Source organism: Heloderma suspectum, chromosome 1, assembly GCF_057233095.1.
Source record: "Heloderma suspectum isolate Gila_16-S chromosome 1, 16-S_ref, whole genome shotgun sequence".
Classification (NCBI taxonomy): Eukaryota; Metazoa; Chordata; class Lepidosauria; order Squamata; family Helodermatidae; genus Heloderma; species Heloderma suspectum.
Genome location: NC_139458.1, coordinates 103,452,237 through 103,465,652, shown reverse-complemented (window position 1 = coordinate 103,465,652; position 13,416 = coordinate 103,452,237). Strand labels below are relative to the sequence as shown.

The 13,416-nt window shown below is 43.6% G+C and overlaps 1 protein-coding gene across 2 annotated transcripts in view; it reads left to right on the top strand.

The window, feature by feature from the left end:
- The first annotated feature begins 224 nt into the window (after positions 1 to 224).
- Positions 225 to 13,416, top strand: part of SLC5A12 (solute carrier family 5 member 12) — a 45,895-nt gene continuing 32,703 nt past the window's right edge. For both annotated transcript variants that reach the window (XM_084852485.1, XM_084852477.1), the window contains exons 1-2: positions 225 to 887; positions 12,101 to 12,166. In XM_084852485.1, the coding sequence (XP_084708611.1) occupies positions 531 to 887; positions 12,101 to 12,166 (423 nt within the window). In that variant the 5' untranslated portion in view covers positions 225 to 530. The remainder of the gene's footprint in view (positions 888 to 12,100; positions 12,167 to 13,416) is intronic.

Sequence of the window (13,416 nt, the reverse complement as noted above, 5' to 3'; positions counted from 1 at the left end):
TATTTAATCAATATCTAGGGGTTTGTGGGTTTTAAAGCCAAGGGCTCTTGTATGATTGCAGAGCTTACAAAGCTTGTCATAGACCAATGAGCTTGTTAACTCTCAGCTCTATTTTATTATGTAAAACAATGACCAATCATCATGTAGTGAATCTATGTGTTAAGTAATGTTTAACCCTAAATAAAAAGCTTGTCAGATAAAAAAGGGCTTGGGCTCTGGAATCCCTCTTTCTTCCCATCAGTATTTAACAGCAGAGAATTTGAAGATTTTTTTTTTTAACAAGACAGATTATAATTACATTGAAAGCACCAGCTAATTCCTTTTAATCTGGTGTGTACAAGAATTCCTGCAGCATGGCTCTGGATTGAACTAAATCTGACTCTCCTGTTGAATCCTGGATTGTATTTGTGATTTAAAACATATAATTGGCTAAACCATGGAGACGTAGTTCTCTTCTTGCTTTAGAGAATTAGTTTCTTCAATAAACAAAGGAACAAACCAAACTGACTAGAAACCCACCAGTCAGCAAAATGACCAGCTTCATCCAGCCTCATGTTGAGAATTTTGTCTCCTGGGATTATGTCGTCTTTGCGGCACTCTTCCTCATTTCTTCTGGCATTGGTGTCTTTTTTGCAGTTAAAGAGAGGAAAAAATCAAGTTCCACAAACTTTTTAGTTGGTGGCAGGCAGATGACTTGTGGACCAGTAGCCCTGTCCCTCACAGCTAGTTTCATGTCAGCGGTGACTGTGTTGGGAACCCCAGCTGAGGTGTATCGTCATGGGTCTTCCTTCATTCTGTTCTTCATAGCATATACATTTGTCATCCTTTTTACTTCAGAACTTTTCCTTCCTGTGTTCTACAAATCTGGGATCACAAGCACTTATGAGGTAAGCTTCATTTTCAGGAAAGCAATTTCTGCCCCAAATCTTGGACAGGCATTGATTGTGACCTTCTTAAGACATTTGGACAGCTAAGCAGTATGGAAGACATATCAACCAATCTCCCCCATACATTTCTTGTCTAGACTGATGCAGACATAGAGAAGTATGTTTAAATTGGTGAAGACAATGAATCAATATATGCATTGGGTAATTTAGGGAGGCCTATGGCTGAGATGAAAAGACTTTTTATTGTTACAGTTTATTAGGGATTAGTTGTGACAATCCAGTTGGGTTGGATCCAGACTTAGATATGTGCATCTGGGTTGGTGGAAGCAGACTTCTGAGGCCCCTTCCTCCCTAAACAGCCCCTCCCACACCCTGAAAATGCTACACCGATGGTCTGGGGACCCTGCTGAATGGGTTGAATTGGGAAAAGGGGGAATCTCTCAACGGTCAGGCAGAGGCACCTTCTGTGGGTGGAGCCCTCCCATCCATGGAAGGCAGAACCTGGATCCATCCATCCTATTCTGTGCTGCAAGAATCCATATAGCAGCAAGATGGAAGAATAAGGAGTGTCCTTCATTTCATTTTGTTCATTTCCTTTGTTATATTCCTATACCTCCCCATAGCTGAAGCTCCCTGGGCGGTTCACAAAAATGGAAAATCATTAAAATACATTATGCTAAATACAAAAACCATTTATGTAAAGACATATAAACAGATAGCACACACAACAAACATATATTTAAAAACAATTAAAAAAACAATTTTTAAACAATCAGCCAGGGACAATCCAGGACCTAATTAAACTCACTGTAAGCTGCCAAATCCTTAAGAGAAGGAACTGGAATTTTCTTCCTTGCACGCTCTGGCTGAAAAACTAACAATGCATGCCTAAATTACCAATATGACAAATACCAGAAATGGTGTTTTTTGTTTAACCCTGGAAAGAATAAGGTATGAATATCAGTAAGATGATACATTTGCACACAACTGGGCCTTGTTTATTCAATATGGGAACAAGAAACATAATGATTCCATTTCTGTCCAACTATTTTCTTTTGTTTCCTTACTAAGAACTTCCTTTATGTTCAACTGTTTGAAATAGAAAGATGGATAATCTCTGATAAGGTGGAGACTATGAAATATCCACAACTGAGTGTCATGTTATAGCTGGCAACAGGTATATTTATACCTAAGCAGATAGAAAAAAGGTCAAATCCTAGATAGAAGATAAAGGCATCCGAAACAAGTAGAAATACAACTGTAGTGCAATCTTAGGCCAAACTAGATGTCCTAGTTCATAGATATCCATGATTGGGATCTCCGGCATTTCCCCCACTTATTAGCAGGTGCACATGGCTGTTTTGATGATGGACATTCCGGATGAGGGTGTTAACGTATCTCTTCCCTTTCTCAATCTAAATCATCCTCCAGAAGCTCTTATGGAGCAGAGAAAATAACACTGATATCTGTCTTTTCCCTCCCACAGAGCTAATAGCAACTTTGGGAGGGGTGTGTGTGGAATTTAGATCAGAGAAAGGGCAAGATGGGGACAGGTTTGAACACAGTCTCCCCAAGTGCCACTTCCCTGATCTCAAAGCAGGCATGTGGGGCTGCTAAATGTCATTCACACAGATCACACAGATGCAGCTCCACAAAAATGCATGGTGAGGATGTAATCCTGCATCCAGCATTTGGAGAACCCACGTCGTAGGGCTGGCCCTACCATTACACAGGCTGCTGTGCCCACAACAAGCAGTGGAGCAGGAAGAGTGGCAAAATGAACCACTCTCTCCCTCTGCCCCTGCCAGCAGTGCCCACCGTTGTCTCCCTGCCACTTCCAGTAGGCACTCTGGAGAGCCCTGCCAGCTGCAGTCCTGCTGTGGCATTTGCCACAGGAAGAGAGCAACTGGCAGGGCTCTCTAGAGCAACCTGCTGGGTATGCTGCCTGCCACTGCTTCTTACTGCAGATGGCCACACTGGCCTTGTGCCCCAGCTGCCATGCGAGTCAGCTGAACTATCGCAAAAGGTCAGCTGGCAACTAGCAGGACTTTGGCCAACCTCTCATGGTAGTTTAGCTGACCTCTCACAGGAATTTGGTTGACCTCTCATGATAGTACGACCAATCTCTCATTTTATTTATTTATTATTCATTACATTTTTATACCACCCAATAGCCGAAGCTCTCTGGGTGGTTCACAACAATTAAAACCATAAAATACAAGACAATAAAATACAGTATAAAATTTAGGTCATCTGACGTCTAGCAGGACTTTGGCCAACCTCTCGTGGTAGTTTGGCTGACCTCTCACAGGAATTTGGTTGAGCTCTCATGATAGTTTGGCTGAGCTCTCATTTTATTTATTTATTTATTATTCATTTATTATAATTTTATACCACCCAATAGCCAAAGCTCTCTGGGTGGTTCACAACAATTAAAACCATAAAATACAAGACAATGCAGATGATAAAAGACAGTATAAAATTCAAAAGTTTAAAACATTATAAAAGATTTAAAAGTAAATAAAAGTAAAAATAATAACCAAACAGAAGCTAGCAGCAGTGCAAACATTTAAAACACAATACCAGATCTAAAAGAAACTGAAAAACTAAAATGCCTGGGAGAATAAAAAGGTGCCGAAATGAGCACAATGTAGGCGCCAAGCCAACCTCTCTGGGAAGCTCATTCCACAGCCAGGGTGCCAGAGCAGAAAAGACCCTCTTCTTAGTAGCCACCCACTTCACTCCCTTGGCAGGGGCTCCCGGAGAAGGGCTGCTGAAGCTGATCATAGGGTCCAGGCAGGTGTATATGGGAGGAGACGATCCTTCAGGTAGCCTGGTTAGGGCTTTAAATGTTAGTACCAGCACTTTGAATTGGGCCTGGACATGGGCTAGACGCCAGTGCAGATGGGAAAGTGCTGGCATAATATGATCACATTGACCAGTCCCTGTGAACAGTCTTGCTGCTCTGTTTTGGACCAGCTGAAGTTTCCAGACCGTTTTCAAAGGAGCCTACCAAGCAGCCAAGTAGGCAGGACCAAGTGGCCAGCTGGCATGGCTGGCTGAGCACATGGGCAAGCAGCCGGCCAGCTGAGCAGGTGGGTGGTTGCGTGGCACTGCTACCTCGCTTGAGGCAGCAAGGTACACTGGGATGGGCCTGGTTAGTCTGTATTACTCCTGCCAGATTAAGTGCATACTTAGTAAATGTTTTTATGGGTTTCTTGGCTGGCAATTGGTGGTCTGATCACATAACATTAACTCTCACTCTCTCACACTCCAGTAGATAGATAGATAGTTGTGAGAATTTGTTGTGACATCTCCCTGCACCATCAGGTTATGGCTGGGTACAACTCAAGACCAATTAATCAACTGGTCAAATAAATACAGATCCCAAGTAATAATAATGTGTTTATATATCACATTAAGTGTTCCAGTTAATTCTGGTAGACCCGTATTATGATACTGATTTTAGATGGGAGCTGACTTCTTTGCAAAAGAAACTTGGGATTTTATATGCTGATCCAAGCCCCTTCAATTTGGGTTGAGTGGTGATGTACAATATTACAGGGTTTGATTGCTTGTGATGAATGAATCAATGGAGATAGACAGCAAAGGAGAGAGCTGGCATAGGTACACAAAAGAGTGGCCACCAGCAGCAAGGCAATGGTGTGCCTCCCTAGCCTCTGCTTCTACATAATGTAGTTAAGCTTCAGGAAATAATGGCTCTACTGGGTAACAGGTTATTGGTAGTGATGCATGAGAAATTCTTTTTGGATCAGTTTTTTAACAGAATTTATCCAATTCGCACCTCCTGGAATTGAATACGGACCTGAATGCAATCTAGTTGAAGTATGTACATTTCAAGCTTGCGCTGCGATTTGCAGAACAAAAAAATGCATTTGAAAAATCTGTAGATTTGGAAAATGCACATGAAAATGTGTACATTTGAAAAATGCGCACAAACACACTTTAATCAATGGGAGAAACATGGATACGTTTCAAAAATGCACACACTTGATGTGTGCATTTGGAAAAAAATGTGCACAAAAATATGCACAGATTTTCACCTGAAAAAAAAAGCAAAGCTCACCATCTGATATGGATATGAGTCAGAATGAACGTCAAGGTGTAATCCAGGGAACCTCTTTGAGCTCTAGTTTTGCTGATTTGCACATCCCTAGTTATTGGTGCTTCTGTATCTTGCACCAGGTTTCTAAAGATTGGCGGTGGTGGGTGGGGGAGTATTTCCTAGGACTGTGGACTCAGCTACAATGATAGCTCATTGTCACAGTGTACAACCTCAGTGACCTGGATGTAAGCAGTGAGAGTGGGTAGTTTTTGAACAATGGATTTCCCCCTCAAAGTTAAAGTTACAGTTTAAAAAACCTCAGAAACAGAATGTATGGACTGTGAAATAATAAAGGTCATAGCAGATATCAGAGTGGAATGCTCTTCAATCTTTTTGATGTCTGAAGCTACTTCAGAAGCCTTGTCTGGATAAATGCCTATAAAGATGTCAAGTTTAAAAGAGAGAGAAAACACACCCCTCCATTCCTTTATATTTCTGTATTTGCACTTCAGAAACATTACTATCAAGGCAAGCCAGGATATAGTTAGCATCACTGGAGAAAGGGGAAAGCTATGGTCTGACAGACAGGGAATGGTGAGAAAAAGAACAGGTATGATTTCAGGGTGGGTCAAAGCAGCCCAAGGGAAAGACCAGCAGAAAGTAGTACAGGGGTGAGGTATTTAAAGGTACTGATCAGGCTGCAAGAAGCCTCTTCCTGCTTCCTTTTTAGGGGCTGCTGGGAGCCTGGATCTAGGGAAGCTCAGGTGGCCTCAGGTGAGCCTGCATTCTAAAGCAGGGTGGGTCTGAGGAGGAGTCATCTCCCCCCAACAATTACAAGGAAAGATTACTGCTATAGTAAAATTGTGCACATGAATGGGAAGACTTGTGAATGAAGCAGGAGGGGCATATTTAAGTGTATCATTCAGAGTTGTTCAGCTTTGATGACCTGATTCAAAGAGATGTGACTGAAAGGCTGCCAGCATTCATAAAGCCCGCTGACCGGTATCCCTGTCAAATGAACAAATGATACCGCCAAGCGGAGCTACGAAGAAATCACATCAGACTTTGAAGCTTTGGAAAGGAAACTCAAGAACTTTGGGCCCAGATAGTTTTCTCATCCATACTTCCAGTAGTTAGAAGAGGGATCAAAAGGGAATGAAAAATATTCTGGGTGAATGACTGGCTACGAAGGTGGTGCCAACGAGAGAGATTTGGATTCTGGGACCACGGGCTATACTTCCTGGAAGATGGGCTGTTGGCAAGGGACAGGTTGCACCTCACAAAGGATGGGAATAATGTGTTTGGCCACAGCATGAAGAACTTCATCAGGAGGGCTTTAAACTGAATCCTACGGGGAAGGGAGATGTAATGTTGGGGGTAACAATGGACGTGCACTGCAACAGAGAGAACAGCTCTGATAGTGCCCAATAATAGTCTTCAGACACATGTAGGAAGAAAGCCAGACTATGAAGCACATGGTCTTCGATGTCTATATACTAATGCCCAGAATATGGGAAACAAACAGAACGAACTTGAACTCTTAATACAGGAGGGAAATTATGACTTGATAGGTATAACTGAGACTTGGTGGGATGACTGTCATGACTGGAATACAGCAATTGAAGGATATAACTTGTTCAAAAAGAACAGGAGGAACAGAAAGGGAGGTGGGGTTGCACTGTATGTGAAAAATACATATCTCTGCACAGAAATACAGGAGGATGAGCTTGGTAGCCCCATCAAGAACATCTGGATCAAAATAAATGGAGCAAAGAATAAAAGGAACCTGATGGTTGGAGTCTACTACCGGCCACCCAATCAAGGAGAAGACGAGGATAAAACTTTTGAAAAGCAAATAGCCAATGGTTTAAGGAAGCATGATGTAGTAGTAATGGGGGACTTCAATTTCCCTGATATTTGTTGGGAGACAAATTCTGCAAAACATGGCCCCTCCAGGAAATTCCTGACTTGTGTGGCAGATAACTTCCTCCTACAGAAAGTAGAGGAAGGAACTAGAGGATCGGCTATAATTGACTTGATTCTAACCAACAGAGATGACTTAGTGGATAAAGTAGCAGTTACAGGAACTCTGGGGGAAAGAGACCATGTTGTACTTGAGTTCTTGGTTCTAAGGGAAGCAAAAGCCGAGTGTAGTCAAATGCGTACCCTGGATTTTAGGAAAGCTGATTTTAATAAACTCAGAACAATGATCAGTAAGGTCCCATGGCAAGCGACGCTAATGAGAAAAGGAGTCCAAGATGGGTGGGAGCTTTTAAAAAAGGAAATTCTCAAGGCACAATTACAGACAATTCCAACAAGAAGAAAAGGTGGAAGACAACAGAAGAAGCCAATGTGGCTTCACAAAAAGCTTAGAGATGACCTGAAAACAAAAAAAGACACATATATAGGGATGTACGAAAGTGACTTACCTTTTAACAAAATATGATTTGAGGTGGGAGGGAGGTGCTTCTTCCCTCCCCCCAAAATTCTAGCTGGGGGGGAGGCGCTCCGTCCCTCCCCCCTGAAATTCTGGCCGGGGGGTGAAGCGCTCCGTCCCTCCCCTCCCGAATCCTGGCCTGCCGGGTCCGCAAATGGCGGCGGCCATAGCCGCCGCCGTTTGCGTCCCTGCAGTCAGCCATGATAGGCTACGTAAATGTTTACGTAGCCTATCACGGCTGAGTAAAAAAACAAAAAAACAAAACGCGCGTATGCAAATGGCGGCACCCATGGGCGCCGCCATTTGCATTCCTTATTTTGGCATGTCTAGTCTACATAAACATTCACGTAGACTACGGCCAAAATAAGGGGAACGCAAATAGCGTAGATGCTACGCTATTTGCGTTCCCCTTATTTTGGCCGTAGTCTACGTAAATGTTTACGTAGACTAGACGTGCCAAAATAAGGAACACAAATGGCGGCACCCATGGGCGCTGCCATTTCCGTACATGCGTTTTGTTTTGTTTTTATACTCAGCCGTGATAGGCTACGTAAACATTTACGTAGCCTATCATGGTATTTTTTTAAAATCTAGCTGTGATAGGCTACGTAAATCTTTACGTAGCCTATCACGTTTTTTTTTTTTTACTGGAAATAGCGGTGGCGGCAGCCGGTCAGAAGACCGGCCGCTGCCGCTGCCACCGCCGCCGCACCGCCGCCACACCACCGCCGGAGCCGCCGCCACCGCCAGGAAGATTTGCCCAAGGTAAGTCCCGTCCCGAGGGGGGCGGGGGGGTGGCAGACCGTTTCGCCACCAATTTCAGGGGGCCGAATGCTCTGGCATTCGGCCTCCCTGAGATTCGTGTGAAATTCTCTGACATCCCTACACATATAGGAAGTGGAAAGAAGGCCAAGTAACAAAGGAAGAGTACAGGCAGGTAGCACAGAATTGCAGGGATGGCGTCAGGGAGGCTAAAGCTGAGAACAAGCTGAGGTTAGCAAGGGATGCTAAAAACAACAAAAAGGCTTTCTTCAGCTACATGCATAGTAAAAGGCAGAGGAAAGAAATGGTTTTTCAGCTATTAAGTAAGGATGGCAGAATGATAACAGATGTCAAAGAAAAGGCAGAGGTGGTCAATTCCTACTTTGGCTCTGTCTTCTCCCAAAAGAGGGTCTATGACCCCTCTGGCAAAGGCGAAGTATGGGCTGAAGGGGCAGGATTGAAGCTTGAGATCGATAGGCATATGGACAAGGAACACCTAATTATTTTGAATGAGTTCAAATCTCCAGGGCCATATGAACTGCATCCTAGAGTAATAAAGGAACTGGCAGAAGAACTCTCAGAACCGCTGTCTATTTTCTTTGAGAAATCATGGAGGACAGGTAAAGTGCCAGATGACTGGAGGAGGGCTAATGTTGTCCCTATCTTCAAAAAGGGTAAAAAGGAGGAACCTGGGAACTACAGACCAGTCAGTCTGACATCAATCCCTGGGAAAATTCTGGAGCAGATGATAAAGCAATCCATCTGTAAGCACCTTGAAAACAATGCAGTGATTACTCAAGGCCAACATGGATTTCTCAAGAACAAATCTTGCCAGATGAATCTGATCTCATTTTTTGATCAAGTCACCTCCCTTGTGGACCGTAGGAATGCTGTAGACATAATATGCTTTGACTTCAGCAAAGCTTTCGACAAAGTGCCCCATGATATCCTGATGAGCAAACTAGCTCAAAGTGGGCTAGATGAAACAACAATCTAGTGGATCCACAGTTGGCTACAGAATCGGACTCAAAGAGTGCTTATCAATGCGACTTTCTCAAACTGGGGAGAGGTAATGAGCGGGGTACCACAGGGCTCAGTCCTGAGCCCAGTGCTCGTCAACATTTTTATGAATGACTTGGAGGAGGAGGTGCAGGGAATACTGATCAAATTTGCAGATGACACCAAATTGGATAGCTAATACTTTGGAAGACAGAAACAAAATTTAAAGTGATCTTGATAGATTGGAGCGCTGGGCAGAAAACAACAGAATGACATTTAATAGGGATAAATGCCAAGTTCTGCACCTAGGAAAAAGAAACCAAATGCACAGTTACAAGATGGGGGATATGTGGCTCAACAACACTACAAGCGAGAAGGATCTTGGAATTGTTGTCGATCACAAGCTGAATATGAGCCAACAATGTGATATGGCTGCCAAAAAGGCCAATGCTCTTTTGGGCTGCATTAATAGAAGCATAGCTTCCAAATCCCGGGAAGTACTAGTTCCCCTCTACTCAGCACTGGTTAGGCCTCACCTGGAGTACTGTGTCCAGTTCTGGGCACCACACTTGAAGAAGGATGCAGACAAACTGGAGAGGGTTCAGAGGAGGGCAACAAAGATGATCAGGGGACTGGAAACAAAGCCCTATGAGGAGAGACTGAAAGAACTGGGTACGTCTAGCCTTGAGAAGAGAAGACTGAGGGGAGATATGATAGCGCTCTTCAAGTACTTGAAAGGTTGTCACAGAGAGGAAGGCCAGGATCTCTTCTCAATCATCCCAGAGTGCAGGACATGGAATAATGGGCTCAAGTTACGGGAAGCCAGATTCCAGCTGAACATCAGGAAAAACTTCCTGACTGTTAGAGCAATACGACAATGGAACCAATGACTTAGGGAGGTGGTGGGCTCTCCCATACTGGAGACCTACAAGACGAGGCTGGACAGCCATCTGTCAGGGCTGCTCTGACTTGGATTCCTGCATTGAGCAGGAGGTTGGACTCGATGGCCTTGTAGGCCTCTTCCAACCCTACTATTCTATGATTCTATGATTCACATATTTTCTGAAGTTGCACCCTAGGGATCCCCACCTTTTAAGTCCTGTTAATAACAGGAGAGTCCCACAATCATTTCCCACCCACCCTCCTCATGATATCTTCCTATTACTTTGTGGCTTTAAAGGCAAGCTCACCTCAGTCTTGGGAAAGACCCAACATGTGTTCAGCTTACAGTTATGCCATGTTAGGAAATCATGATATTCAAAGTTCTTCACATGTTATCTGATGAATGATCTCAACTGTTACAAGACTGGGATACATATGGGTATCCCGTGGTTGAAAATAAATAAATAATAACTGGACTTGGACTGCAATCCTATGCACATTGATTTGGTAGTAAATATCATTGAACTCAGTGGGATTTACTTATGTGTAAATTGTGCATAGGACACATACATCATGCATATCTATAAGCTGAAATGCATTATGTATCTTATATTGAAAATGCACTTATTGCTACACTTGATAAACTTAGCGCAACATGAATTCTAGTGTATGGTCAGACACCCCCCCCAGTCTTCCACAGGCCAAATGACATCAGGGGTGGAGCCACACCCCCTGGCATTATTTGGTCCCCCGCTGACATGCTCGATGGATGATCCAACTGATGCGTCAGCCAGGAACTGCTTCACCGCTTGTGGGGCTTCCGCCCTGACCGGTTTCATCTGTCCCACGCTTTCTCCCATTAGGAGAGGATGCTGGGCAGGCAAAGTGGACCCAGTCAGTGCTTCAAACTGTCAGCTGAGTGCTCTGGCTGGCTTTGCTCATCCTTCACCTTGCCTGTGAGGGGAAGGCAGGTGATGAGGGCAGCACATTTGGATAGTGCCTGCCGACCAAGTGTGCAGCCAACTTAACTCCTGCTTCTCATGTGAGGAGCAAGAATCAAGAACAAAGTGCCCTTGAGCAGGGCTTACAGGAACTCCTTGTTATCTCTGTTATTCCTCTTCACACCACTTGCCCTCCCATTGGAAAGGGGAGTAGTGCAAAGGGGATCTCTTTGTTATCTCTGATCAGAGATTGGAGATAACAAGGGGATTCCTCTTCCTGCTGCTGCTCCAAGCCCCTGTTTGCCTCCAGGTCAAGGGGATGGGCTTGGGGAGGGGGAGGAGTAGGAGTTTGTGGAGGAGAGTGGGTGGGCCTGCAGAGTTTGCCCAACCTTTCACAGGCTGGATTATGCCTGTGGGCTGGAGGCTCCCCACCCATGATGGAAATAATACTTGGATGAGGTATTGCAACCTGGTCTGGTCTGGTGTTGCTTTCTTATTTGGTCACAAGCGGCAGGTTCAGTGTGGGCAGGGAGGGATTTAAGGCTAGGCTGCCCTGGTGATCATTCGGAGGTATCTTAATTGTGAAGTGTTTCACATCCACTCTATCTTACACTGCTGACTGGCTTGAGGAAATATGGGAAGGGAGTTACCTTTGGGCCCCTTCCAGCCAGGTGAGATAGTAGGTGTCTTGTTGGGGCACCTTTAAGGTGAACAGTTGAGAAAAAATACAGCTCAGTTAATCATTAGATCTGGTGTTTGAAGCCATGATGGAGTTTCCCAGATAAGGTAGATATTGAGAGGTCCACTAGCTCTCATTTTAAGTGAACAGGATGCTTGCATCAGGAGGTCAAACTGGATTATGTTAATAGGTTTCTGCTCATTGCAGATCCCTGTAGGTTAAATGCAGTTGTGGTCCTTTAGCTATCCAATACGTTGTCTTCTGTCTTCCTTCTGGGGTGTGGGGTAAATTATTAATTTCATTTCCAATTGTTCTTTTAGGGATGGTATAAGAAGAGCAGTTTCACAGTCATTAGTGGACCTATCATTGAGCTAGATGCAATATAAGATCAAGGATGATATATAACGACAAATACTTTTCATTTACTACATTCATCTTTTCCCCTAGTATTTGGAGTTAAGGTTTAACAAGCTTATTCGTGTGGCTGCAACACTGATTTACATAGTGCAAACGGTAAGATATGTTCTTCATTTATATGTGTGCCAAATGCCCTGTTTTCTAAATACCTTGGCAGTGACTCATTGGCTCTCCTATATGTATGGAGCATTTGTACAAAGATCTCCCCCATTCTCAGTAGCAGCTGTTTGGCTCCTGTGTGAACAGAATGCTGGACTAGATGGACCCTCAGTCTGATCCAGCATGGCTCTTCTTATGTTCTTATGTTCTCTTCTATGATGAAGTTGGCGCATGTGTCAGAATGATCATGCATGCAATGTGACAGAAATGCTCACATGTGCATGAAGGGTTTCTCTCTTGTAGAAGAGAATGGGAATCATTGGCTCATTCAGGGCTCTTATTTGGAAATGAATCTTTTTGAGTTTAACAGAACTGAATTCTACATAAATGTGGTAAAGATTGTGACCTCTCTAGGTTTTATTTACATCAGCGAAAACACCTGCTATTGAATACATATAAGCCTAAGCTGTCCCTTGTCTTATGGTTGCCATGGAATTCTTCCTATCACAAGGAGATTTCCTCTTGGAATTTGAGGTTTGGGTTTAGATCAGTTTCTTAAAACACATAGTGGGGCCACCAGAATCCACACATTGCATTGGAAATCTGTCACCACTATGACCACCACTACCGTCATCAGTCTACATAGCATTTATATAGCACTTTAGCATGCTCTGAGTATTTCAGATGAATTAGATGCCCTCCATGTCAGGGGCAAAAGATCCATGAACCTGAATGCCAGACTAATTGTTCTTTGTTTTTAAGATTTATTTTGATATGAAGTCAGAACAGCAAAAAACATCTGACTTCATTTGCACATCGCATGCTATTAAGAGAACATCCTTTCTTCTTACAATTGCATGGCAATATCCATTGCTGTTGCAATAATAGCTACTTCCTGGAAAGAATCCAAGAGCAATCTTCACAAATCGTATGTGTCACAAATTGCCAACATGGAAAGAGGACTTTGCTGTTGCCTAGGGTTGCTTGGGAAGCAGTGTAAAGTTAATTGCCTTTTCTTGGTGGGTAAACCTGTATATATGCCTACTCAGGGAACTGTTTGGTCCCAAAAGTATTCCACCCTCCAGATGAATTCTATGAGTCTAAAATAGCATCAGCAATAGATTGGCACTTGTAGAAACTGCTCACCTTACACACCTTTAGGTGAATCTGTAGAAAATTCTGCAGAACTGTAGAATATAGTTCAGTGCATGTTGATTAGCTTATTCTGTGTTTGATATCATTTCAAA